Source organism: Aotus nancymaae, unplaced genomic scaffold (genome assembly GCF_030222135.1).
Source record: "Aotus nancymaae isolate 86718 unplaced genomic scaffold, 86718_ANA_hifiasm-v0.15.2.pri h1tg000038l, whole genome shotgun sequence".
Taxonomy (NCBI): domain Eukaryota; kingdom Metazoa; phylum Chordata; class Mammalia; order Primates; family Aotidae; genus Aotus; species Aotus nancymaae.
This window is the reverse complement of record NW_026988452.1, coordinates 3,307,667-3,333,904: the sequence shown is the minus strand read 5'-3', so window position 1 is coordinate 3,333,904 and position 26,238 is coordinate 3,307,667. Positions and strand designations below refer to the sequence as shown.

Genomic DNA, 26,238 nt, shown 5'->3' with positions numbered 1-26,238 from the left:
AAATATTGCAACCTCTGGCATAAATGGGTTAAATTCACTTGCTTTTCAGATGAATGTTACATGAGGAATGGGCAAATTTAACCCATTTATGGGTAGCAATTTTCCAGATATTTTATGTGGACTTGCCATAATTCTGGGGAATAAGTGGTTGCCCCTTCAACAAATAGTATAGTCTAATTCCATCAGATAGTAGATTAGCAATGAAAAAACACACAGAGGAGGGGCAGATACTAACAGTCAGGTGATTCTGGTTTCTAAAGTGGGAGATGTGCCCCAGATTAGATTCAGACGTTGTTTGATTTTTAAATCAATGTAATAATATGAAGGACTCAGAAATTATGGAATCTATTCATCAAGGCAACTGATCTGTAATAATAAAAGCTAAAAAATAAGCCTTCCAGATGACATCCTGGTGCTAAGATTCCATAACATCCTTCACCAAATTAATCACCAGGTAGTTAGTCCCCATACCTTCTGTGCAATTCCACCAACCAGGCAGGTCCTTCCACATGATGGATTCTTCGTGAGAGAACCTTATCTCTCCTTGAGAGACTGTCTTTGAGGCAATAGGAAATGTATTATAATATTAATTTCTATAAGATCCCAGATGGCATCTTTCCATTTCCATTGTGTGGAGCTGACCAAGGGTTTGGTGTATATTTGTGTATGTGTCTGGCTGCTCTTATCACACCAATTATAAGGAAAACAAACGCCTTATTCACAGCATGTGAATAAAACTAGTTTTAGGTGAACAGCAATGCACTCCAAGAGGGAAAACTTCTACCTTGGGCACCAGGGACAGAAATGCTCCAAGTCCTCTGGGAGAGACAGATCAGCAGCAGAGTCCAGCAGCCCCAGGGCTCATCCGCTCTCTCCAGCCTCCAGACAGCTGTGCCAAAGGATTGGCAAGGAAAGCTATGTACATTTGTCACACTGAGTGCCCTAGAGTTATTTAACCTGTAAGCTGGAGATTTTCTCTGAAGTCCACTAAAATAAAATCTAAAAGCAAGCCGCAGAAACTTTGTTTTTTAGGTCAGGTTCAGTATCTTTCACCAACAGAAATGAGGAGAGCCACCAGGACACAAGGATATATTCAACAAAGGTTAACACGTGACTGCAGAAAGTTATCCTTTATCTGGACTGTTTTTTAAAAGGTGGAGAAAGCCCAGAGCCTCGCCTTCCCTTTGCCTCCTTAAACAACCTGGCAGGTGAAAGACAGCCTCTATGAAAAACTTTTTCCCAGACTAGGGTTGCTTTTTATGGGGAAGATGATGAAGCTAAATAGGAGGGAAAAAAAATTTAATTACAGTAGGCTGGATTTCAGTGCGCACAGATCACTGGGGTTACTGAGGTAAAGACAGTCTTCTAAGGTAATCTCAGGGTAGTCATCTCCAGGAAGAATTCTAGAAAAATTATCTTCTCCTTTAAGCATTCCCTTTTGTGAAACAAGAGGTTAAACATCTTGCCTCTTGGGTGTTCTCCCTGCTTTATGGTTCTGCTGTTTTCCTTTTAGAGAGCACAGTTTAATTTGGGGCATCCAGCCTTGTCTTGGCATAAGAGAAGAGCTTGGCCTTCAGGGTCAGGTCACCTTCAGCTCAGCCGCCCATTTGTGTGACCCTGGAGAGCACACTCAGCCTTTGTCCTCATCAGCACAGCGGGAACTGCTAGGATGCTTGACTGCCACACCTGGTGCACAGAGTCCCGCACAGCGTGTTCAGCAGTGAGAAATGTCCCATACCTTCTTCCCCCACCGCTCACATTCCCATCCCCTCCAGTTATTTCTATCCCTGTTTCTTAAGCTGAAGAATTCAATAAATTCCTCAAGAATTTTTAGAAGACCTCCAGTTGGAGAAAGTATGCATTAAACTTTAAATACTGTCAATTTAAGAAAAATGTTAGCACCACCCTAAACATAAATACAGATACAAGAATGGAGATCTTACACATATGGCAGCACCCAGCTGTGGGGCCGAGGCCCAGGTCATCTAGAACATGCCTCTTTTTTAGGTGATCAATGAAATGAAAACCAAAATTTAAAGTGAACTTGCAGACCACTGAAAACATATTAGAAATCTCTTGTTTAAGAAACTATACTGGCTTATCTTAAAAGTATCCCATTGTTAGGTGTTTAAAGATATGCATTTCTGTTTAGCCAGGGTCTCCAAGTTCCACATACTAGACTTTTTTTTTTTTTTTTTTTTGAGACTGAGTCTCACTCTTGTCGCCCAGGCTGGAGTGCAGTGACATGTTCTCAGCTCACTACAACCTCCATCTCCTGGGTTCAAGTGAGCACATCTGGCTAATTTTCGTATTTTTAGTAGAGACAAGGTTTCACCATGTTGGTCAGGCTGGCCTCAAACTCCTGACCTCAAATGATTCACCCTCGTCAGCCTCCCAAAGTGCTGGGATTAGAGGCAAGAGCCACCACGCCTGGCCACACACAACATTTAAGTGTGCACGGAAGAGGCAACTTTTTGTTCTTCAGTAACTGCATTAAACTTCCCCATTAACCTCGCCATTTTCACTAGCTAGGAATGTAAATCAACCAGTTGAAAGAACACTTGACCTCTTGTGATTTAAATGATTTCCCTTTTTCTTTCCATTTATACCTGCCTTTCTTAGGTAAATAATTGGTCCTCCAACCCATCCACTTTTTCTCCCTTCACTGTCTTGGAGAGCCTATTGGGGAACCTCCAGGGTCCTCGTGGCTGCAGGGGCATCTTAGATCTGGACAGTGTCCTCTGGGTCCTTGCAGGACTCTGCAGTGATGGGGACCCTGCTCATCGGTCATTCCCCTGCCTCACTGGCATCTGCTGCTGATGTCTAAGACCTGGGAACCTTGGTCTGTTCCCTGTCTGCTCCATCAGAAGCCAGCACCCCTTCCACAGGCCCCAGCTTGGCTCTCACACATATCAGCTCCCTGGCCCTGGCTGTCCAACCCCAGGACAGCTACTTTATTGCAGTGTCACCAGCAATCTTCTATGACCTATGACCCTGTTTCGGGATGCCCTCCATGCCACACAGGAACCAGGAGAGAGCCTGGAGCCCCCTTCGGCCTCCCTCGGAAGCCCCTCATCAGGGATGGTTGCCCTCTGATTCTGCTGCCTCTTATCGTCATGAGGCTGCTTCTCTCTGAATTTCAGTAGAAGGAGACATGAAATTTGGCTTTTGAACAGATTCATCTCTAGAAACCCTCTCTCCATGTTCACAAAATCTGTCTTTTGAGCCTTTTGTTACCCTAAAGAGCTAATAGAGTAAACTGATCAATTATCTTTTGGTTCTGGATCTACATTCACCTTCCCTGGGGTAAAATGCTTGTGGTTTAGCCTAAGAAATGAAGACACAAGGGAATGCAGTTTTAATGGGAAATGAAAAACATTGCATTCTTATTTTCAAAATAATGTCCCATTACACATATGAATACCGACTTATAAGGCGGGGAGTTTTGAGACACCACACCAGTGGGCAAGCAACTCTGATTTTCATATTACTTAAAATGTTTTGTGCCCAGAGACAGACATTGCTCATAGTTGCCCAGCTTGCCCATAAGGAATTTCATTCTTTTTTTCCCTGGCCCCTGCAAAAGCTTCTCAGGATTCTCCACTGAGATCATAATCTCAGTGATGATCTGCTTAAGTCCCTCCCTGTCCAACACAGTGAGTATGTTTGGTGTTTGGCTGAAGTTGTAAAAATCAGGATCCCTTTGAAGAAGAAGAGCATTTTTTGGCTGCAGACTCAGCAGCACCCTTATCTTCTCTAAATTCTGGTTTTAAAAACTGAATTTAAAAACCAACCTCCTTACTGCTCTTTTCATCAGTATTTCTTAGCCTTTTGGGGGCATAGACCCCTGTGAAAATCTGACAAAAACTAGTAATGGTCACCCTAGAAAAGTGTCCATGCATACCAAAGTTTGTGAACAATATCAGGGGTCCTCGGAGGCCCATCCATGCACTCCATGTCAGCCAAGATCCTAGCTTGGCATTTATTGTCTCAGCTGTCATGCAAATTAAAATCAGCTCATAAGAAAAAAAAAATATGTGAGTTTATAACATAGGGCAGGGATTGCTTAACCCTTTGCAGGCTAAAAACACCTATTTTTCTCTGAAGATGTAAATATTTGTTAATCTACTTGATGAATATCATATGGCCAAATAATACTTTTTTTTTAAGTTCTTGTGTCTTTTGATAATGATGCTTCCAGTTATGCTTATGGTATCACATCTGGGCATCCGATTTGTGTGCATATAATTAGTCTTTCTGTGAACTCTAGAACCATCACTTAGGAGTATGATTCTTGCTACTACCATAAAACTTGAGATTTGTCTTGATAATCTTCAGGATTCCATTCTTTAAGATTTTCTCAGTTATCATCTATCTAATTCTCCTTCCTGACAGTATCCACCTCAACCAACCAGATAAGGGCTCTTCCTCTGAGTCTCGTCAAACCCTTACATGTGTGTATGCTGTTCCCCGGTGTGTTACAATTATCTGGTTCAATGTTCCTCTCTCCACCACACCGTCAACTCCAGTAGAGCAGGAACTCTCACCTTTGAGCCCCAGTATAGCACAGTGATCAGCACATAGTAGGTGCTCAACAGGTGTTTGCTGGATGTGGACTGAATCACAATAATTCTTCATAATTTCTCATGTGATAAATAGACATGAAACGTGGATAGACCATGTTAAGCAGGCTTCATCTTTTGGATTAACTATTTCGCCTTGTAAATTAGTATTTCATGATCTGTATATTCAAGCAATAATTAGGCCAAAGCTAAATATTAATAAAAGTGACCTAGAGTTAAGATGAACTGACAGTTTCATGTGTTAAAAATCTGTTGAGTAGAGTGATAAGAGAGGGTCACCAGGGCTGAATCTGTAACTGGTTGCTGACTTCATGGCTAATTCAGTGCATACCACAACAATAGCAGAAAATCTATTTGATAGGTAAAGCCCTATTCTTTAGACTGTTGTTTAACTCTCCACAGGCTGACCCAGACCTGGTGTCTCCATACCACCCCGCTCCCCACTCTCACCACTTCTGAGCCTTGTCCCTCTAACTATGCAAGCAGCTTCATGCTCCCTGGTCCTGTTGGTCCTGCTGCTTCTACATCAAGAATGCCTGTCCCAGCCGGGCGCAATGGCTCACACCTGTAATCCCAGCACTTTGGGAGGCCGAGGAGGGTGGATCACAAGGTCAGGAGTTCAAGACCAGCCTGGTCAAGATGGTGAAACCCCTGTCTCTACTAAAAGTACAAAAAATTAGCCAGGTGTGGTGATGGGCACCTGTAATCCCAGCTACTCGGGAGGCTAAGGCAGAGAATTGCTTGCACCTGGGAGGCGGAGGTTGCAGTGAGCCAAGATCACGCCACTGCACTCCAGTCTGGGCGACAAAGCAAGACTTTATTCCCCCTAAAAAAAAAAAAGCCTGTCCCCTGACAACATATTAAAATGTTCCTCATCCTTTGAGAACCTACTCAGAGGCCATGCTTCCTATGAACCACCCCATATACCAGGCAAAGGAATTTCCTTTTCCTAAGCATGCTAGGAGCACAGGTTGCTTCACGTAAGTCCCTCATCGATTCTCACTTGGGACCACAAAAGACATAGTCACTTCCAATAGACATTTTTCTCTTAATTATTCAGTGATGTTTTTTATTTCTATGTCATCTTCTAATCACCTTTGGATAGACATCTGTCTTTAGAATTTATCCAGTTACAAACTGTCTCAAGTAAAATTGATACACAAACAAAAGATGAAAGAACCTGTCACACATCTTTTTAAAAAACAAGATATTCAGATTCTTGTTGCAAAATGTTGTGTGATGAGGTCCTTCCTGTTGAATGAGTAACTGGATGAAAAGCCCATACTTCTTTTTCATCCTCATTAATATTGTTGATAATATTTACTCATCAGTTCTTGAGCTTGAGAAAATTCACCTAGGACATGGTCATCTGAAGGCCCTCGGTCTGAGATTTCAGTAATAGAATCAATTTCACCATCATTATTATTATCCAGAGAGCTGCTGTCCTCTTTGGATTCATCTTCTGAGTCATCTAATAACTGTGAAATGTTGTTCTCTATCAGTTTTTGGAATTCTTAATTGTATGCAGCGAAAGCTAAAAGCAGATTCAAAATAGTGATGATTTATGTTTCTATTGAATCATCCTTCTAGTCAATTTGAATATTCCCTTTATTATTTAGTCTTTTTTTTAGCATAATTGGGAATAATTGGTGAGTAATGATGAAAAATAATTCCCTGGATGATGAAATAGCAAAATAACAAAATGTTTCAAAAGATGGGAAAAATAAGATCACAAAGATCCCATTATGTATCTTAGATTTATAAAAAGGTCCAGTGAACCCATATGGTAATTGCAAAATATAATGAGTTGTATTTTATTTTTAAAATAAATTTTCTTCTTGTTCTCCAGAAGCCCTCTAAGAGAATAAAAGTTATAAAATATCAAACCCTACAAATAGATAGAACAACTCCAAGAAGAAGAAACTTAAAAAGTAAAATTGGGTTCAGTGACCCTGATGGTATGCCATATTACGTACATATGAACACTTTAGTACACATCTGTCTAACTAAAGGCAAGAATAGAGTAAGAGTCACACCATCTATGTCTTCCTGGAGTTTCCCAGGCCTGGTAAGGGCTTTACTCACAGAAGGACTTTAGGAGATACTCAGCAAGTGGAGAATTGGAGCATAAGATATAATTATTAAGGGAATGTCAAACAATATTCCTTACATATGTATGTGCAAGGTCCTTGCACCATCTCAAAATCTTGACCTTTTGCCTAGAATATTGTTCTTCCTTCTCCCCGCCTTTTAGCTGGGTGACTGTTAGCTTTGAATCTCAACTCAGAGTCCTTTCTGCAGGGAACCCTTCCCTAATCCTCAACCCCTCCTATCAAGTGCTTATTTATGGGCTGTGAAAATCCCTTCCCTTCCCCACATCCCAGCCACACACATCATCTTCTCTGCATTGAACCACCATGAAAAGTTAGTACTCATTAGCCAACCCTCTCCTCCTCTCCATTTCCACCCTATTGGTTACTGGTTACAAAAATACACTTAGATAGAAGGAATGGGTTCTAGTGTTAGATAGCACAGGAGGAGGACTGTAGTTAACAATAATCTATTGTATATTTGGGCCGGGCATCGAGGCATGTGTCTGTAGTCCCAGCTACTTGGAAAGCTGAGGCAAGGAGAACTGCTCGAGCCCAGGAGCTCTGGGCTGTGGTGCGCTGTGCTGGTTGGTTGTCTGCACTAAGTTTGGCATCAATATGGTGACCTCCTGGGAGCCAGATTGCCTGAGGAGGGGTGAACCAGCCCAGATTGTAAACAGAGCAGGTCCAAGCCCCCATGCTAATCAGTGATGGGATTATGTCTGTGACTAGTTACTGCACTGCAGCTTGGGCAATACAGTGAGACCCTATCTCTAAAAATAATAATTTATTGTATATCTGGAATGTTTTCAACACAAAGAAATGATAAATGTTTGAAGTGATGGATATCTTAATTATCCTGATTTGATCATTACACCATGTAGGCATGTATCAGACATCACATGTACCCCATAAATATGTACAATTATCAGGTATCAATCTTTAAAAATGAATATGGGAAGTCTGAGTGTGTCTCCTTCATTACAGGGCTGGCCCAACAAAGGCTGGTCGGGTTCTCCCAGCATCCTCTGTACCAGCACAGGGCTGCCCATGGTGGGAGCTCAAAGAGTGGTCTCTGAATGAAAAAAAAATGAATTCAAACTCTTTTCTGAGTAAAGAAGCTTACCTTCTCAAATTCATGCATTTGAGAAAGTAAAGGTTAAAAGTAAAAGTCCATCTGAAGAGAAAGTAGACCAGGTAAGAAAGCTGTTACTTTCCTGGACTGCATGTTCCTGTGTTCCTTTATTCAGGGGTTACTGGGAACAAGAAGTAACATGACTGCGGCAGAGGGCTCCTCATCTCATGATTCTGCTTTCATTTAGGTGTCGGGTGATTTATCAGAGACAGACATCAGCAATGAGGCTCAGGACCCTCAGACTCCCACAGACACCACAGAGGAGAAACGGAGAAATAGGCTGTACGAGTTAGCAATGAAAATGAGTGAAAAAGAGACTTCTTCAGGGGAAGACCAGGAGTCTGAGCCCAAGACGGAATCTGAGAACCAGAAGGAAAGTCTGTCCTCTGAAGACAACAGCCAGAGCGTCCGGGAAGAGCTAAAGAAGGTAAGGGCTGTGAAGCCACCTGCAGACAGCTCAAGCTTCTGCAGTGGGGTATTGGAGAAAGATTCTATATTGGTGCAGAGATGTGCTGGGTCCCCAAAGAGCTGTCTAAAATGCCATCCCTGTGCACTGAGGAGAGCCTAAGAGAACCCTTCTTAATTTGCACTGGGTAGTACAATCAGGAAAACAGCACCATGGAAGTTTCCCAAGAACTCTTGGCTTCTACTGTCTGTCATCAAGACAATCCCTTGGCTTTGAGTCTAAGATTGAGTACCCCTTATCCCTCTCACTGGTAAAAAGCAGTGTCATTTCCTGCTCTACTCTCTTTCTGAAGAATTTTGCCAATGGATTGAGGTCATCTAGCCAACCCCTCTTTTAATCAATGATGAAGCTCTGTTCCATGCGATGGAGCCTTTGTGATCAAAGTGGCCTTCTGGATTGTTTCTCTCTGCAGTTTTCAGATTTTGGTTTGTTTGTTGTTTGTTTGTTTTAGCCTCGGAATCCTTTTCCAAACAATCTTTACATGGAATCCCAGTGTTTCACACAGATAAAAGTATTGCCGTCTTAGGGTCCCCAAAGCCCTAACCACTTGATTTTTCAGACCCACACTCCTCCTCCCCTTTTCCTACCCCCAGGAGGCCCCTGAGTTCCAAAGGGCACAGTTTGAAAACCACAAAAGATAAACCGAACCTCTGGCAAAAAAGAATCCCACACTCCCTCCCTATAGTCAGTGCTCTGCCCGCTGTCCTCCAGCACTGGGGTTCCCTCTACAGCTTCTCAAAGCACATTTATGCTAGACTCACCACCTTGGAGTCAGGATATTCCTGCCCGCCTCCAGTGGAAGGGAACACACTAATGTTCGTTGAGTGTCTCTCTGTGCATGTGCCTGTACACATGTTCATTAGGGCCTTAAAAAACCCTTTGAAATAGAAGCAGCCTATTTTTCAGAAGAGGAAACAAGCTGGGTCATTGAAGTCCTTACCCAAAGCCCACCGCTAGTAAGCTTCAGAGCTGAGGCTGCATCACAAACCTGCTTGGCCTTAAATCACAGGCCCCTTCCTTTACAATGAGCCAAAGATTCTATTTTATCTTCAGAGTGATGATTCTGTTAACAAAAGCCTCCCCGGGTGTCTTCTGTGTCCTGAGTGTGTACTGTGTAAACTAACAAGTTGCTAGTATCGCACATGCATGGGTGGAGGATCTACCTTCATCTGCTCAGCAGCTGAGCTGGGGTCCTGCAGAGGAGTAAGTGGGGACCATCACCCATGGCTGAGCCCCTGAACCCCCCAACACCTCAGACTCTTGTTTTTCACTTTTCTCATCCCACCCTCCATAACTGTCAGGTCCTTACCCATAAATCTTTCCTTGGCTTGTCTGTGAGTTGGAAAGTGGAGCTTGGTCTCCACAAGGAGCCCTTCACTGGTATATGGACTGCAACCTATTGCAAATGGTAAAGGGCTCTGATCCTCTCTGTTACTTGAACTGATGCCACATTATATTCAGATTTATATGCTGGAGCTTAGAGCCAGATGGTAACTAGAGAATATCACATTCTTTCTTACAATGGCTCTATCTCCTACTGGCTTTGCTGCCCCAAAGCTCTAAAAACTCTCGCTGTACCAGTGGCATGTCAGGCTGTGAGTCATGCACCCTCACTCTTCATCAGCCTGCAAGGCGAAACCTCCTGGAGGCACAGCCACCAATCTCCACCATTCTCCCCTGGGCAGAATGTGAGCAGAGAAAGGAGGAGCTAATGGGGGGACATCCTGGGGACTTGGACAAGTGCCCCCATCCTGCCCCTGCCCTCATCAGACAGGAATAAAGGGGGCTGACTTTATTCAGATTCCCAAATGTGTCAGCTTCTCAAAGTTCAAGTCTTGCCTTCCTAGTCTACCATGAATCAATGAATTAAATATTCAAATATATATCATCCTTCTGCATGTAAAAGTCCACATAGCCAAATATATATATATTTATATGTATATATATTTTTTCCCATCAGGCAGGTACTACTGTAGTTAAGGAAAAACAGAAATGTAGGGTTAAATATTGAATATTATTTAAAAACAGAAAAGTGTTGAGATAGGTTTTAGGATTAGACTGAGTTTAAAGCATAACCAGCCAGGGGCAGTGGCTTGTGCCCGTAATCCCAACAGTTTGGGAGGCCAACGCAGATAGATTGCTTGAGACCAGAGTTTCAGACCAGCCTGGGCAACATGGCAAAAACCCATCTTTACTAAAAATACAAAAAATTATCCAGGCTTGGTGATATGCACCTGTAGTCTCAGCTACTTAGGAGGCTGAAGTGGGAGGATTGCTTGAGCCCAGGAGGTTGAGGCTCATCACTGCACTCCCGCCTGGGTGATAGAGTGAGACCCTGTCCCAAGTAAATAAATAAGTAAATAAAAACAAAAACATGTTATCCAGGCATGGTGGCTCAGGTCTGTGTTCCCAGCTACTTGAGAGGCTGAGGTGAGAGGATGACTTGAACCCAGGAGGTCAAGGCTGCAATGAGCCATTTTTGCGCCACAGCACTCCAGCATGTGCAACAACAGAGTGAAACCCTGTCTCAAAAAAAAAAAAAAAAAAAAAAAAGGAAGAAGAGAAAGAAACACAACCATGCAGTTTGCAAAGTCTGTGGCCCTGGTTAACGGCTTAACTCACTGCTACTACTTAGAACATGACAGTTCATTTCTGCCTGCTTACTCTATCTCACCTCCTAAATGGTTTCCTGACCCTCCAGGCCTGTCTTGGCCCTTCCAGTTCTTTCTTCACTCAGTGGCGAGGCCCCTGCAGTCCCTGCAGTTGTTCACAGCCTGTCGACAGGCCCAAGTCTGTCTTATTTTTCAGTTGATCCCTAGGACCCAGTCCAGGTTTTCATTGTTGATTGAATAAACACATCTTGGCCTCGTTTGTAAAATGGGGATAATCATACTCCCTAAGAGGGCTGTAAGGAATGAATTATGTAGTGTAGGGTTTAGCACATAGCAGGAGCCCAACGAATCTTAATTATTGTAGTTTAAGGAAAATAAACTTCACTGTCATGAAATACCATCCATCTGCTGGTACTGAAGGAACAGCTTAGTGCTGATTCCCAATCAACACCTGCAGTGTCAAGCTGTGGGTCTGTAACTACATTTGGTGCTCCTTGAGTCTATGCAGAGTGTAAGTGTAGAAATCACCACATCAGGCCCCTAGGTTACCATCTTCAAGATCAGAGTTAATTGTGATGTCCCCATGAGCCCCAACACTAGTTTGAACAACACACACACACACACACACACACACCCTGTTTGGGGAGTAGATGTAGAGTAATATTACTATTCCAGAAGCTGGCACTGCTCCACCCTGGTTTCTTAACCATGGTAGTGCACACTGGCCCAAAGACCAACTACCCAAGGGCCTTCTCTGAGTAGCAGGAGTTCCTCTTCCTGTACAGAAGACTAGCTTGAAGTGCCACAGAAATACCACTCCCAGGAGCGGCGCTAACCAGTGACTGATGAGAAGGGTGTGAATATCCCAGATCCCTTGCTTTGGTTGGGATGGTGACTCTGAGGCTTGAGCCATGCACTGACTCCATCAGCATATGTAGCTCAAGGCACCCATAGTGATGAACAACTTGATAAACTACACAACAAGGCAGTCTTCTCTATTGACTCTCTTCCCTTTCCTGTCTCACTTCCCCACTCCTCTACCACTGTTTTTTTGGATAGCCTCCCACATAAGCCATGTGCACCCCAATTTTTATCTCAGGGTCATCATCTGGGGGAGCCAGACAAACAGAAGAAAATGCGGCATCCCCAAGTCACAGATACTCACTTTGGTATTGTGAATAAGCAGTGAGGAAGTCTAACCACCAAACTGGCTGCTGATAGGCCTTATCTAGCCAAGAGGAGGCTTGCCTCATACAGAGGGGGAGCTCAGCCAAGGCCTCCACCACTGTCCCTGCTTTTGGGAGCCAAAGCAGAGGAATGTGCATATGCCCGTGGACACGGTGACATCAGTGGCAGATCAGTGTCCTCAGTATAACATCCTATCTAATTGGAGCTACAGAATCCTGTCCAGGAGCAGCAGACCCATTTTAAAATCATAGTTTTTCCTGATGGGATTCAAACCTTTGCTGTAGGCAAACATATCCCTACAGTTGGATTAAATATCTTCCTTTGGCTAGATGCTGGGGCCCAGATGGGCACTGCTACCTGAATTTAACCAGCTGAAGAATGAGCTTGGGGCCAGATCAAAACTTCTTAGGAACTGGATTCCCAAAGGGTCGTTTCTTCTTTAAGTAATAACTTGGTTCCACCAGACCTCAGTGGTCAGCCTTCCAAACCACATGGTCTTCAAAGCCTGGGAATGAGCACCTGTTTCTCCCCATCCACTGAGCAGCCACACCAATGGCACTAGCCATGCCAGTGGTTGTGGAAGAAAGTCCTGACTGAAGTGGTTCCTTTTTTTGCCTCCAGAGACGCAGCTGATGCCCTCCTAAAGAGGGATGCAAAGGAGGACTAAGGACTCCTGGCCTGAGTTTGGAGACTATATTCGGGGCCAAGTCTCCCCTAAAACCCCTAATTTTTCCAGGCCTGGAGCAGCAGTCCCTATGGTCCCTTCTGGCTCCAAAATTCTGAAGTTCTAGATTTGCAGTAGCATAATAGGTTTTTGCTTCTTTTTTTTTATTGCATTTTAGGTTTTGGGGTACATTTGGAGAATATGCAAGATTGTTGCATAGGTACACACATGGCAGTGTGATTCGCTGCCTTTCTCCCCTTCACCTATATCTGGCATTTCTCCCCATGCTATCTCTCCCCAACTCCCCACCCGCAACTGTCCTTCCCCTGTTTCCCCCCCGACAGACCCCAGTGTGTGATGCTCCCCTCCCTGTGTCCATGTGTTCTCATTGTTCAACACCCGCCTATGAGTGAGAGCATGGGGTGTTTGATTTTCTGTTCTTGTGTCAGTTTGCTGAGAATGATGGTTTCCAGGTTCATCCACGTCCCTACAAAGGACACGAACTCATCGTTTCTTATGGCTGCATAGTATTCCATGGTGTATATGTGCCACATTTTCCCTGTCCAGTCTATCATCGATGGGCATTTGGGTTGGTTCCAAGTCTTTGCTATTGTAGACAGTGCCGCAATGAACATTCGTGTGCATGTGTCCCTATAGTACGATTTATAATCTTTTGAATATATACCCAGTAATGGGATTGCTGGGTCAAATGGAATTTCTGTTTCTAGGTCCTTGAGGAATTGCCACACTGTCTTCCACAATGATTGAACTAATTTACACTCCCACCAACAGTGTAAAAGTGTTCCTAATTCTCCACATCCTCTCCAGCATCTGTTGTCTCCAGATTTCTTAACGATCGCCATTCTAACTGGCGTGAGATGGTATCTCAATGTAGTTTTGATTTGCATTTCTCTAATGACCAGTGATGATGAGCATTTTTTCATATGTTTGTTGGCCTCATATATGTCTTCTTTTGTAAAGTGTCTGTTCATATCCTTTGCCCACTTTTGAATAGGCTTGTTTGTTATTTTCTTATAAATCTGTTTTAGTTCTTTGTAGATTCTGGATATTAGCCCTTTGTCAGATGGGTAGATTGCAAAAATTTTTTCCCATTCTGTTGGTTGCCAATTCAGTCTAATGGCTGTTTCTTTTGCTCCGCAGAAGCTGTGGAGTTTGATTAGGTCCCATTTGTCTATTTTGGCTTTTGTTGCCAATGCTTTGGGTGTTTTGATCATGAAGTCCTTGCCTATGCCTATGTCCTGAATGGCTTTGCCTAGATTTTCTTCTAGGGTTTTTATGGTGTTAGGTCTTATGTTTAAGTCTTTAATCCATCTGGAGTTAATTTTAGTGTAAGGTATCAGGAAGTGGTCCAGTTTCTGCTTTCTGCACATGGCTAACCAGTTTTCCCAACACCATTTATTAAACAGGGAATCCTTTCCCCATTGCTTGCTTTTATGAGGTTTGTCAAAGATCAGATGGTTGTAGATATGTGGCGTTGCCTCCAAGCCCTCTGTTCTGTTCCACTGGTCTATATCTCTGTTTTGGTACCAGTACCATGCTGTTTTGATTACTGTAGCCTTGTAGTATAGTTTGAAGTCCGGTAGTGTGATGCCTCCAGCTTTGTTCTTTTTGCTTAGAATTGACTTGGCTATGTGGGTGCTCTTTTGGTTCCATATGAAGTTTAAGGTGTTTTTTTCCAGTTCTGTGAAGAAGGTCATTGGTAGCTTGATGAGGATAGCATTGAATCTGTAAATTACTTTGGGCAGTATGGCCATTTTCATGATATTGATTCTTCCTAACCATGAGCATGGAATGTTTTTCCATCTGTTTGTGTCCTCTCTTAATTTGTTGAGCAGTGGTTTGTAGTTCTCCTTGAAGAGGTCTTTTACATTCTTTGTTAGTTATATTCCTGGTTTTTGCTTCTTAACATAAGTATCATTTATAGTATTGTATATAAGAAAAGATATCCTATGTGTCAATCTTTTGGAATATGAGCATTTATTAAAGGCCTAAATTAGGAAAATCTTGCACTATAGTCAAATTTGTACATCTAGTGTCCTTAAAGCATTTTTATTGAGTCTTTGTTTTTTAATTATCACAAGTAGCTGAGCCATTGTGCTTTATTTTCACAGGGGAGTCACCAACCAGCAGACATCTTTGCTGGAATTCAAACTGACTCTGTAGTTTCACTTTAAAGAGTGAAACTACATTTATAGTTTCATATAATAATTTTCATTTTTTTCAATTTTGAAAAGAATTATATTTATATTTATAGTTTCATACAATAATTTTCATCAAAGTACTGAGAGTTCTCTAAACTAATATATGTCTTTCTCCCCTAAACAAGAGAATAATTTGCACATCTTCTGATGTCTGCCCCCCAAGTACTAAAGCCAAGCCACATGGAAACCCAATCCTGGTCAATGGTGAAGGAAGCAGATTTATTGACTGTTGTCTAAGAAAACACAGAAACTTGGGTTTCTCAAGTTTAATGTGCTTGTGAAAAAAATGTTGTTGATGTCATTGTGTTAACATAAAATCAAGTTGTCCATATATGCCAGACTTTCATAAAATTACTTACCATTTATATGAGGCTACAGCACCCTTCAACTCGGGGAGCATTTTATTTTAGAAGAATGCCTCATCTTCACTTGGTGCTAGAGTGAATATAGTATTAGATACTGACTCACAACTTCCAAACTACACTGATTTCAATTGGCCTTATGCCTATAGAGGAATTAACACCTCTTTTCCAGCTTTCTATTAAACTGCTGCCCTAGGAAAAAAGAGAAGCTTTAGCTGTCCACTTAGAGCTACAGCTCTTATCTACAGTGCTTGAACAGGCAAGGTTTTATTTCACTCATGCTTATCTGCACCATTCATTCCCACAACTGTGTCCTGGGGAAAGGCTAGCCAGGCCGGGAAGGTAGAGTTCTAGGTTCTCTTATGGATCTTCAAAAGAAAGAAGCAGAATATCTTCCTCTCTAGGCAAAAATGGACTGGGCACTAGAGAAAGATTGCCCAGAACTCCAATACAGACATAACTTCAAGCCTCTAAAATGCAGGTGTTACCTGGAAGGCCAGGATGAGGATATCACCCTAGTCACAGCAGTAGTGAGATGCTGGGCAGATATGGTTTGAAGAAAGAAAGGCAGAGTTACTCCAGAGGGTTGTAAGTAGAAAAACCTGGCAAGCAAGGCACTGGTTCCAAACTCTCACCCCACAGACGCCCAAAAGTAAGATCCCCTGGGGAGAGGGAAGTAGAAGCAAAGATATTATGAATCCGAAGTTCTGTAGAATAAGCAAGATTGTGCTCTTGGAAAACATCTCTGGGTAGAAAATATAAAAACTAAAGAAGGAAAAACATGTATACCAGTTTCTCCTATAAAGAGAAATGCCAAAATCCTAAAGAAAATACTAGCAAACTGAATTCTACAACTTTAAGAGATTCACATACCATAACTCATATATTTTATTCCAAGAATGCAAAATAAAGTGAATAGCAGGAAACCCCACTGTTATACTCATTTAGTAAGTACTGTTTTTTAAAAGCACATCATAATCTCAACTGATGCCAAAATGTCTTTTGGAAACATTCAACACAAACTCCACTGGGGGAAAAAAGCCTCTCAGTGGAATAGACAGATAATTCTGTAACATGATAAAGAAAAGCCACGTCAAAGCACCAGAAGCCCTGGATTTTTTTTCTTGATGAGAGCTCATTTTAAATATCAAAAACATCATGAACATCACATTTTACTACTGTTCAAAAAAAAAAAAAAAAAAAACACACACACATGACAGAGATGAATTTGTAAATGCTTTTACGTAAATGTGTATTTTGTTAATCAAATAGCCTGTACATATGTGTAAAAAATGTATGTATCTTTAAGATTTGTTTTAAATTACAGGTGCATATTTGTCATTATTTAGCAAATATGTATTGTTGCTAAAGAAGTAAATGAGCACAATTGACTCTAGAAGGGTTACAAAACCTGAACAGACCATGGAAGAAATTGGCAAAGTGGTCAAAGAATTATTTCTCAGAAAGAAGCTAGTCTCTAGTATCTTTGACAAATAAAATCCATCAAATGTTCATGGTGCTAATTACCTTTACTAATAGAACTGTTCTTGAGCAATTAGAAAAATGGAAACCATCACAGTTCATTTTATTGAATTAAAGCCCCTGAATTTCACACACACAAAAAAATCGCACACCATCAAAAATTTACAAATTAATTCACAAGTGAATAAACATTCAGAAATTCTCAACATATTAGCAAATTGCTTCTAACTATGTATTAAAATAATAATTTATAATGGCCAGACAGGGTGTAGTCTAGGAATGTAATAATGTTAATTTTAGGACTCTGTTAACATTTTTGTTGTATTTACAGTAAAGGGAGAAAAACATAATTATTTTAATAAATTCTTAGCTTGATGTTTGACATAGTAGGAAATTCATACTCATAAATGCTGAATGAAGAATGAATTCCAAAATAACAGCTGATAAAGTTGAGCAACCATTTCTGATAAAGTAGGAAGATAAAAACTCAACAGCAGTGACTGTTAGCCTTTTGGAGGTTGCAGACCTTTTTACGAATTTGATAAACATTGTGAATTCCAGCTCCATAAAGCATAAAAAAGTGAAATTGATTTTGATCAAATTGGAAAGTTACAGATTGCATGAAGCCCATCCATAAAACCCAAGTCTAAAAATTACTATTAATGACAGAAAGAAAACAAAGATGTCTTCTACTTTTATTATTCATTGGTCCAGCATTCTCTCCAGTGCAATAAGAAATAAAAGTTAGCAACATTAGATAGCAGAAAACAAAGCTATGATGATGACTTTAGATTTCTGAGTTACGATAATAAAATCAGTTGAAAAGATTATTAGAAATAAGTTTGGCAGGGTGAGCTATCACAAAAGAGTAATATATAAGCAAAAAATTCATATATATAGCAATAACGTCTCAGAAAATATAAAGAAAAAATTGTATTTGCAATAGCAGCAGAAGTACACACAGCACTGAACATACACTTGGCATACAACCCAACAATTTGCTCCTAAGTATTACCAAAGAGAAATAAAGACCTATGTCCACACACAGAGACAAACACACAAAACATTCATGATCACTAAAAACTGGAAACAACCCAGCTGTCCACAGCTCACCAGCTGGTGAACAAATATTAGGGCACCAATGTCAGCAAATCTTAAGAACATTATGCTGAGGGAAAAAAGACTCAAGGTTACATATTTCCCACTTAAATGACATTCTAGAGAAGGTAAAACTATAGGGACAAAACTCATATCAGCAGTTGCAAGAGAATGGGGTGAGGGGAAGGTTGACATAAAGAGACATATGGGAATTTTTTGGTCTGATGGAAATATTCTATATCTTGATTTGGTGGTAGCTACACAACTGCATGCTTTTATCAAAATTCATAGAACTATATGCCTTTAAAGGCTGAATTTTACTGTATGAAATACACATACATAAACATGTACACATTTACATATATATATACACATAGTGTCCTTGAATAACTTAACTAGAAATGTATGAAACTCATCTAAATAAAATTAACTAGCTTTGCTAGGAGACATAAAGACTGAATAAGTGTGGAAACATACTCTGTATATAGATGGGAAAACTTCACACTTTTATAGAAGTCAGTTTTCCCCAATTCCAGATTCCAGTCAACTTAATGAGATTTTTTGCAAACTTGATGAAGTTATTCTAAAGTTCATCTGGAAAAGTAAGTACATAAAACAGAGCCAAGAAAATTCCAACTGTAATTATAGCAGTGGTGCTAACACTGGAATAAGCAAATAGATTAATGAAACACAATAGAAAATACAGAAATATAATATGGCATGACAATGGTACATGTAATATCAAAGAAAGATTCTTTAAGGAATATTATATCAACAAATTATGTAGCACAAGCTGGTTAATCATTTAAGAAAAAACTAAATTAGATTAATACATCACACTACATACGAGAACAAATTCTCAATGGGCAGGAGTTTAAAAGGTTAAGTAAAAGAAGCTATACAATTACAAGAGTAAATTATAGATGAATATTTTGTAACATTAGGACAACAAAGGCCAGAAACCTTAAAATTCTGAAACATAGGCCTGATGCGGTGGCTCATGCCTGTAATCCCAGCATTTTGGGAGGCCGAGGCGGATAGATCACGAGGTCAGGAGCTCAAAACCAGCCTGACCAAAATGGTGAAACCCCATCTCTACTAAAAATACAAAAATTAGCCAGGCGTGCTGGTGGGCAACTGTAATCTCAGCTACTCGGGAGGCTGAGGCAAGAGAATCACTTGAACCCAGGGGACGGAGGTTGCAGTGAGCCAGAATCACACCACTGCACTCCATCCTAGCAACAGAGAGAGATTCTATCTCAAAAAAAAAAAAGCCTGAAATATATGATTGCATAAATATTAAGGACTTATGTTCATCAAAACCATGAACTTAAAAGGAAAAGAATAGTTAAGAAGACATAGTGCTTAAATATATAATGGGTGAAGAATTAATATATTTATAACTCTGTATTAGTTCATTCCCACACTGCTATAAAGAAATACCTTAAGTGTTACAGCTCTTTTAGAATTTGTCTAGCAGGCTTTCCGGGTTTTGCCGGAAAGCCCCGAAATAAATAAATAAATAAATAAATAAAAGAAATACCTTAGACTGGGTAATCTATAAAGAAAAGAGGTTAATTGTCTCACAGTTCTGCAGGCTGTTCAGGAAGCATGGCTGGGGAGGCCTCAGGAAGCTTACAATCACGGCAGAAGGCGAAGGGGAAGCAGGCATGGCTTACGTGGCTGGAGCAGATGGAAGAGAGTCAGGAGGAGGTGCCACACACAAGCAGGAGAGTCTTCAAAAAAAAAAAGAGAGAGAAACTGTAAATGGCCAATAAGCATATGAAAAAATATTCAACTTTAATCGTATTACAATTTTTTTTCTCCTGGCCTGCTCTGCATGTAACAATTTTTATTTAATATAACACCTTACCCAGAACTTGCCATATGGTTAGTACATTCATTTTTTTTTTCAGTAAATGTTAGTTGAGTGTCTCAATGTGCCTGGCACTATTGAAGCATGGAGAAAATGACCATGAACAAGGCAGAGTTTATCATTTGCTCAATCAGTAAGGATGCAAATTAAAGTATTGAGATGTCACTTTTGCCTGATAAATTGGATGGTTAAAAAGAAGGATAATTGGCTCATTCTTATAATCACAACACTTTAGAAGGCCAAGGTGAGCAGATTGCTTGGGCCTAGGAGTTGCAGACCAGCTTGGGTGATGTAGCAAGACCCCTCTCTACAAAAAATACAAAAATCAGCCAGTCATGGTGGTGAGCACCTGTGGTCCCAGAGGTGGGAGGATCGCTTAAGCTGGGGAAGTGGAGGTTGCAGTAAGCCAATATTGTGCACTCTGCACTCCAGCCTGGGTGAAAAAGTGAGACTCTGTATCAAGAAAAAAAGAAAAAGAATGACATTCAGTGTTGGTAAGAGTTCAGGAAAACAGGCAAGTCTGCCACCATAAAATAGTGGGAGCACATATTAGAGTTTGATAACTTGGTAATCCAAAGGAATCAAAGTTTGTATACCCTTTGATCTGGCAATTGTACTTTCAATTATTTATCCAAAGAAATACTTGGGAAAGCAGCCAGGGGTATATTACAATGTAGTTCATCAAGCATTGTGTTTTTATTGTAGGCAAACAACAACCCAAATGCCCAACAATAAGGGATTCTTGGAGATATGGGGAGATGGGGTTCAGATGACACATGGGGCATGGACACTGGAACAGCAAAGATAGATTAGTCCAGATACAAGTGATACAGGGCAGGTGAGCCCCAAAATTGGGGCTTAACCCAGGAGGGTTCTTGGCCTTGCCCAGGAAAGAATTCAAGGGTGAGTGGAGGGTGCTAAATAGAAACTATGATTGAAGCGGCAGTGTACAGCAGCAGCAGAGGTACTGCTTTTTGCAGAGCAGGGTCACCCCATGGGCAGTATGCCCAGAATAGCAGCTCAGAGGTACTTCTGTAGTCATATTTATACTTTCAATTTCAATAATCAAAAGTAATTCTACTTTTAATTACATGTAAATTAAGGGGCAGTTTATGAAGCAATTTATAAGATGAAAGTGGTAACTTGTCAGGTTTTGCTATGAAAAGGGGTGGTAACCTCCAGGTGTTGCCATGGCAGTGGTAAACTGACGTAGCACACTGATGGGTGTTTTATGGAAAGCTGCTTCTATCCTGGCCCTGATTTAACTAGTCCTCAATTTGGTCCAGTGTCTGAGCCCAGCCTCCAGAGTTGAGTCCCGCCTCCTAAAAACTGACCTCACAATTAAGTGGATCAGTTTCATGTCAGGAAGTTGAGGAGGTTTTGTTTAATGTTCCATGTGTTTATTACCTCTCTCTTCCCCTAAACCCTGCCTCTCTCCCCATCTGTCTTTTGGTGGCAAATTCGTCTTCTGAAAGTGAGATCATGGTGGAATTGGAGGTTCAGCATTGTAGAGAGGTTTTAAAATAGCTACTGCATCAAATGCAAATAAAACAATATGGAGATACATTGGAAGTCCCAGGCAACACTGCAAGTATAGATGAGGTCAGATCATGAACATTTACCTGATGTATAAACAGCCTGTAAAAGAATATAGCAATCTTGAACACAACTGCAAAATTAAAAATCCATTCTATTCAAAGAAAATGTCTATTCCTAGCAGATCTATTCATAAATCCACATCATTTAGCCTAATTACACCGTATGGTTCAAGTGGTTCTGAGATTTATGGTGGATCTTCCCGTATCAGAGGTTTCTAGCTTAGCCATTAATCTTCCCTGAACTAAAATCTACATACAAATTTCAAGCCATTTAGGGGATGGGGCATAGAATGGAAACTCCGTCCACAATAACAGCAAAAAAAATGTGAAGTTACAACTTTAAAAGAAAACTACAGATCTCCAAGAAATCTAGCAATTCACTGGAAGAAAGATGGTGTAAAGATAAATTCTTCCAAAATTAGGTTAGAGGTTTAATGCAATTCAAATCAAAATCTGAACCAGACGTCTTTTAACTTTTCAAAGTGAGTCTAAAAATCAAAACCATCTGATAGAATAAACAGTCAAAAATAGTTTAGAAATGTTTCGAAAAAAATAAAAGAGGCATGAAGAGAATCCGTCTATTAAGATATTACTTATATGTTTTGAAGGCACAGTAATTTGTGAGCTACTAATACAGGATGTTACAGAATAGTCCAGAAGAACAGCCTAAAATATATTAAATTTAAATCACCATTTATCTCGTGATTCCCACTCACTTTCCACACCAGGTCAGACAAAGATGGCTTTTTAATAAATGATGTTTGGACAATTGTTAGCTTGTTCTTTTGGGAGGGGAATAGGGATGTAAGAAAAGAAAGGTCCTTAATTTTCACCCCAATGAAGGTATGAATGAATCCTCCTGGTTTGCAGCAATAGATAAGAGGCAATATTTAAGAGGAGAGAGAGAGAGAGGTTCAACTTCTCTTGTAAGAGGTTGTAGCACAAGCTCTGGAGTTTGAATCCCTGCTCATTCCCCACTTCTTCAACAATGACCGAGGTGTTCGAGGAGCTACAGTGCAGTATGGATAAGAGAAGGAAGCTCCCTGCGCTGGTGGAACTTACCTTCTGTTGGAGGAGAGAGTGGTAAACATGTAGACACACGAAGGGGAAGATGTACAACAGTGATAAGTGCTAAAAAGAAGATTAAGTAGGGCAGACGGCAGAGTCCTGGATAGTCAGGAACTCTCTGAACAAGGGTCTTGAACTGAGACCCAAATGGCAAGCAGGAAAAAGATCTAAAGGAAGGGCTTTCCAGGCAGAGGAACACATGCAAGGCCCTAAGGTAGAGATGACTTTGACAAGTCCAAGGGACAGATAAAGAGCCAAGGTGGCCAAGGGAAGAGTGTCGAGAGAGGTGAGGGCGGGGACAGAGCAAGCAGGCCAGGTGGGCCATGCGGAAAGCTTCAGTCTATGTTCTGGTGAGGTAGAAAGCACCTGGAAAGGTTTAAGTGGACAGGTGACAAGGAGGATTCACATTATGAAGATCACGCCAGCTGTCATGTGTCACCTTCTTTCCCAGCAAATGTGGAAAGTGATTTCAGGTCTCACTGGACTTCTTCAGAGCTAAGCACATGTCCTGATTCCTGCCAGTCATTAGAAATGTTTCCAGTCAATATTAGGAACTATTGTCTGAGGAACTGAGGAACAGTCAGTATAAGAAAGCAAAAAAAAAAAAAGATCAATGGCTATGATTACCTCTTAGACCAAGAAAGGAACTCCTCCTGCCTGCTCTACAGCTGCCAAGGCAGGTTTGGTCAAAGGTGATGGACCCATTTCCCTTGTTTCCCTCTCCAGGCACTGATGTTGCCAACATCAGACAATAGTGACCTCCAAAGAAGAAGAAAATGACCTCAGGGAAGCATAGAGATCACTGGAACTACACTGCAAATAATATACCTTTAATATTTAGTATTTAGTCACCCTGAAAAAAGGAAAATATTTCTTTTATAGATGGCCTTGGCCATCAAGACCTGTATGACTTAAGAACCCAAACTTTCCTAGAGGTCAGTTCTCCTCTAATCCCTGTGATGTGTAATCGTTTCAGTTCATTACATATGCTAATTTATTAAGTTCATGTTCCAATTTCTTTCCACAGTTCTGTGCCACCCTCTTGCATCAAGTCACTCTTCAGGGACATGAGTCTGTTCATGGAGAATGTATTTTGACGGGTTTTAGCGGCATTGTCGAAGTGCCTTATGTTTCATGAGAACTGAAATATATTAGCATTGAATTTTTCTAGCAGATTTCTGTCAAATATTTAGAAGGACATATGGAGTTTCTTTCCTACCATTGAAAAGGAGAAAAAGACATGAAATCAAGGCATTTGGACAAACTCCCTTGCTTGCTCTGGTAGTTTCATGGAAGCATTTCATAAAGCCAAGACAGCACCTGTAGTACGGGACAGAGAGTAATGAGCGGACTGAGAGTCTGGATTACACTTGGAACAGGTTTTCTTACAGAGCACATCCTTTCCCACTCTGTGGGTCATTGGCAGCTCAGTTCTAGGTCGGCTCTGGAAGCCTCAGATGGGCGCTTGTGCTGAACAGATCTCCAGCTCTGTAGTGTGGCTTGGTCTTTGGCTTGCCAAATCAATGCACTTATTCTGGTTGGTGTCCATTAGTAGAGGCCTGAGGACCCCCTGTTGTTAGACTCCTCTCTTCCTGACCTGTTGTTCACTGGTCTGATTGTGCACTCAGATTCTGTTTCAGCATCACTTCCCACAGTCCACTGGGTCCAGGGAATTACGCACGTGGAAGAAGTGGTGGTGTGACCGGTGGGAGGAGCACGGGTTTGAGAAACCACCGTCTCTGGGCTCAAATCCCAGCTCTACATCTTCTTTACTGAGCCACAGTTTCTTTGTCTCTAAAGATGGAATTAAAATATCAACCATGTCAGGTTGCCATCAGGGCTAAATGAAATAATGAGAAGCCTGGAGTCACACCTGGTACAGGACGGACCCACATTAACTATGAGCTGCTTCCCTCCTTGCTGCTGCTCTTCCCTCCCGAAAGAGTCTTTCAGGAAAAACATTCAGCAAGGGGAGAAGGCATAGCCCCATGTTTATTTTATGCGACTTGAACTGCTAAAAGGCTTTTCACCTCTGCCTGTAATTCCTCTCTTCACCCCTCTGTGTTCAAGCATGTCTTTACATGACCCTTGTTAAGATTTCCTGTTACCTGGGATGTCCAGTGTCCCTAATAGCTCCCCATAAGGAGCGTTCATAAGTTGCAGGGCTGAAAAGAGGCCTGGAGTGCCCCACACTGTCACCTGCTTCTCCATGGTACCAAAGCTAATTATGAAGACTATAGCCCTTCAGCCCTCCCTCAGGAAACTTGACACCAAAAATGACGAATTTAAAAGAAGAATTGAACAAGTGACTTAGGTGCTATTCCACCTGGGCATTTGGTAATCACCCACTCTCGTGATGTGTGAGAAAAGGAGCTCTGAAATGTTATATTTTCCTCATTTCAATAACCTAATGAACCCTTCCTTCCCTGCTGGTATTTAAATCTTTATCCATTTCTTCCAGATCCCCCCAGCTGGAGAGCACAGCAGCACCTCACCAGCTCCCTCTTCTTCGCTGCAGCCACCGCGTTCTCTCAGCTCTCTCCAGAACGTTGCGCCTTTTGTGCTTTCATCCCTGCTATGGCTGCCCCACCCTAGGTCCTTGCAGCCTTTGATTAGAGCTGCAGTTATTGTTTCCTACGCTCACTTTCTGCCTCCAATTCTCCCCTGCCCTAAATCTGTTCTTCCTGTGGCAGTTGGAATTACCTTTCTGAAGCACAGGTCTCTCCTGGCAGCATGTTAAAAGCCTGGGCTTTGAAACCAGGCAGACCTGAATATTAACCCCGGCTCCTTCAGGGAAAACCTCATCACCTCTCTTAAGCCTCAGTTCCTCATCTGTCGGATGGAGTGGTCATAGTACCTGCATCCTCTGGTGGTCAGGAGGGTTAAATGAGGCAAGGCAAATGCTGCACACAGTGAGCGCTCAGTAAGTGAGTTATTGTTAACAGCAGCAAGAACCTGCAGTGACACCTCATTGCCAGCAATACAAACCCCAGACTCCTGAGGCTGGCATTCGGGGCACTGTAAGACCTGGCCCCTGCCTCCTTTTCCCACCTGTCTCCCACAGCCTGCCCTTGGCTGCAGTGCCATTGACTCAGCAGCTTTCTTGTACTTCCAGACCTTACCCCAAAGTAACGTTCTAGCAGGACTTGGTTGTTCCCTCTGCAGGTCCACAGACTTGCTCACAGTGCGGTCAGGCCTTACCTTCTGATGCGCTGTCGCGTGCTGACTGCTTCCCCCTCTGCTCTCTGAGGGTAGGGACCATGGCGTGCTTGTTTCTGCATCCCTTCCAGGCCCAATACAATGCCTTGGCATAGTAGTGGATGCTTTCGGAAGGAGTTAAATTAGTGATGGGAAGAAATCATTGATGATGTTTGAGGGCCTTGTTTTTTCGGGGTCCCTGCAAGGCCCTGACATACCTTGTTTTCATTGCATATCAGCGTGTATGGTTTGGTCTGCTCCCAGTAAAGGGAAAACAGCAGAATGACAAACTGGGAAACAACAGAATGATGGAAATGAACCTCTCTCAATCTCTCTCTCTCTCTTTCTCTCTATCTCTCTTATTCTGTGTGTGTGTGTGTGTGTGTGTGTGTGTGTGTGTGTCAGCGTTAGGTTGCTTACTCTGATTTCTTAGACTATTCTGTATTCTCATATTATTCCTCCCTTTTTGATGGTATGATCCCATCTTTATGAAATTGTGGTAGGCAATAATAAATTATAGTGACTTTTTTCTTTTTAAAGTATTATTTGGCAAAAGAAAAAAGAAACAAAGAACAGCAAAGTTTAACTTTTTGGAA

The 26,238-nt window shown here is 41.6% G+C and overlaps 1 protein-coding gene and 1 non-coding gene across 6 annotated transcripts in view; both read left to right on the top strand.

Annotated features, from left to right (window-relative positions):
* The window catches only part of MYRIP (myosin VIIA and Rab interacting protein), a 398,497-nt gene that overhangs the window by 340,497 nt on the left and 31,762 nt on the right, over nt 1-26,238 (top strand). For all 5 annotated transcript variants that reach the window (XM_064360111.1, XM_012460146.3, XM_012460147.3 and 2 more), the window contains one exon: nt 7,996-8,235. In XM_064360111.1, coding sequence (XP_064216181.1) covers nt 7,996-8,235 — 240 coding nt within the window. The remainder of the gene's footprint in view (nt 1-7,995; nt 8,236-26,238) is intronic.
* Nucleotides 19,349-19,410, top strand: LOC135268184 (U7 small nuclear RNA). The gene has a single exon (XR_010336465.1). It is a non-coding gene; the product is annotated as a U7 small nuclear RNA (small nuclear RNA).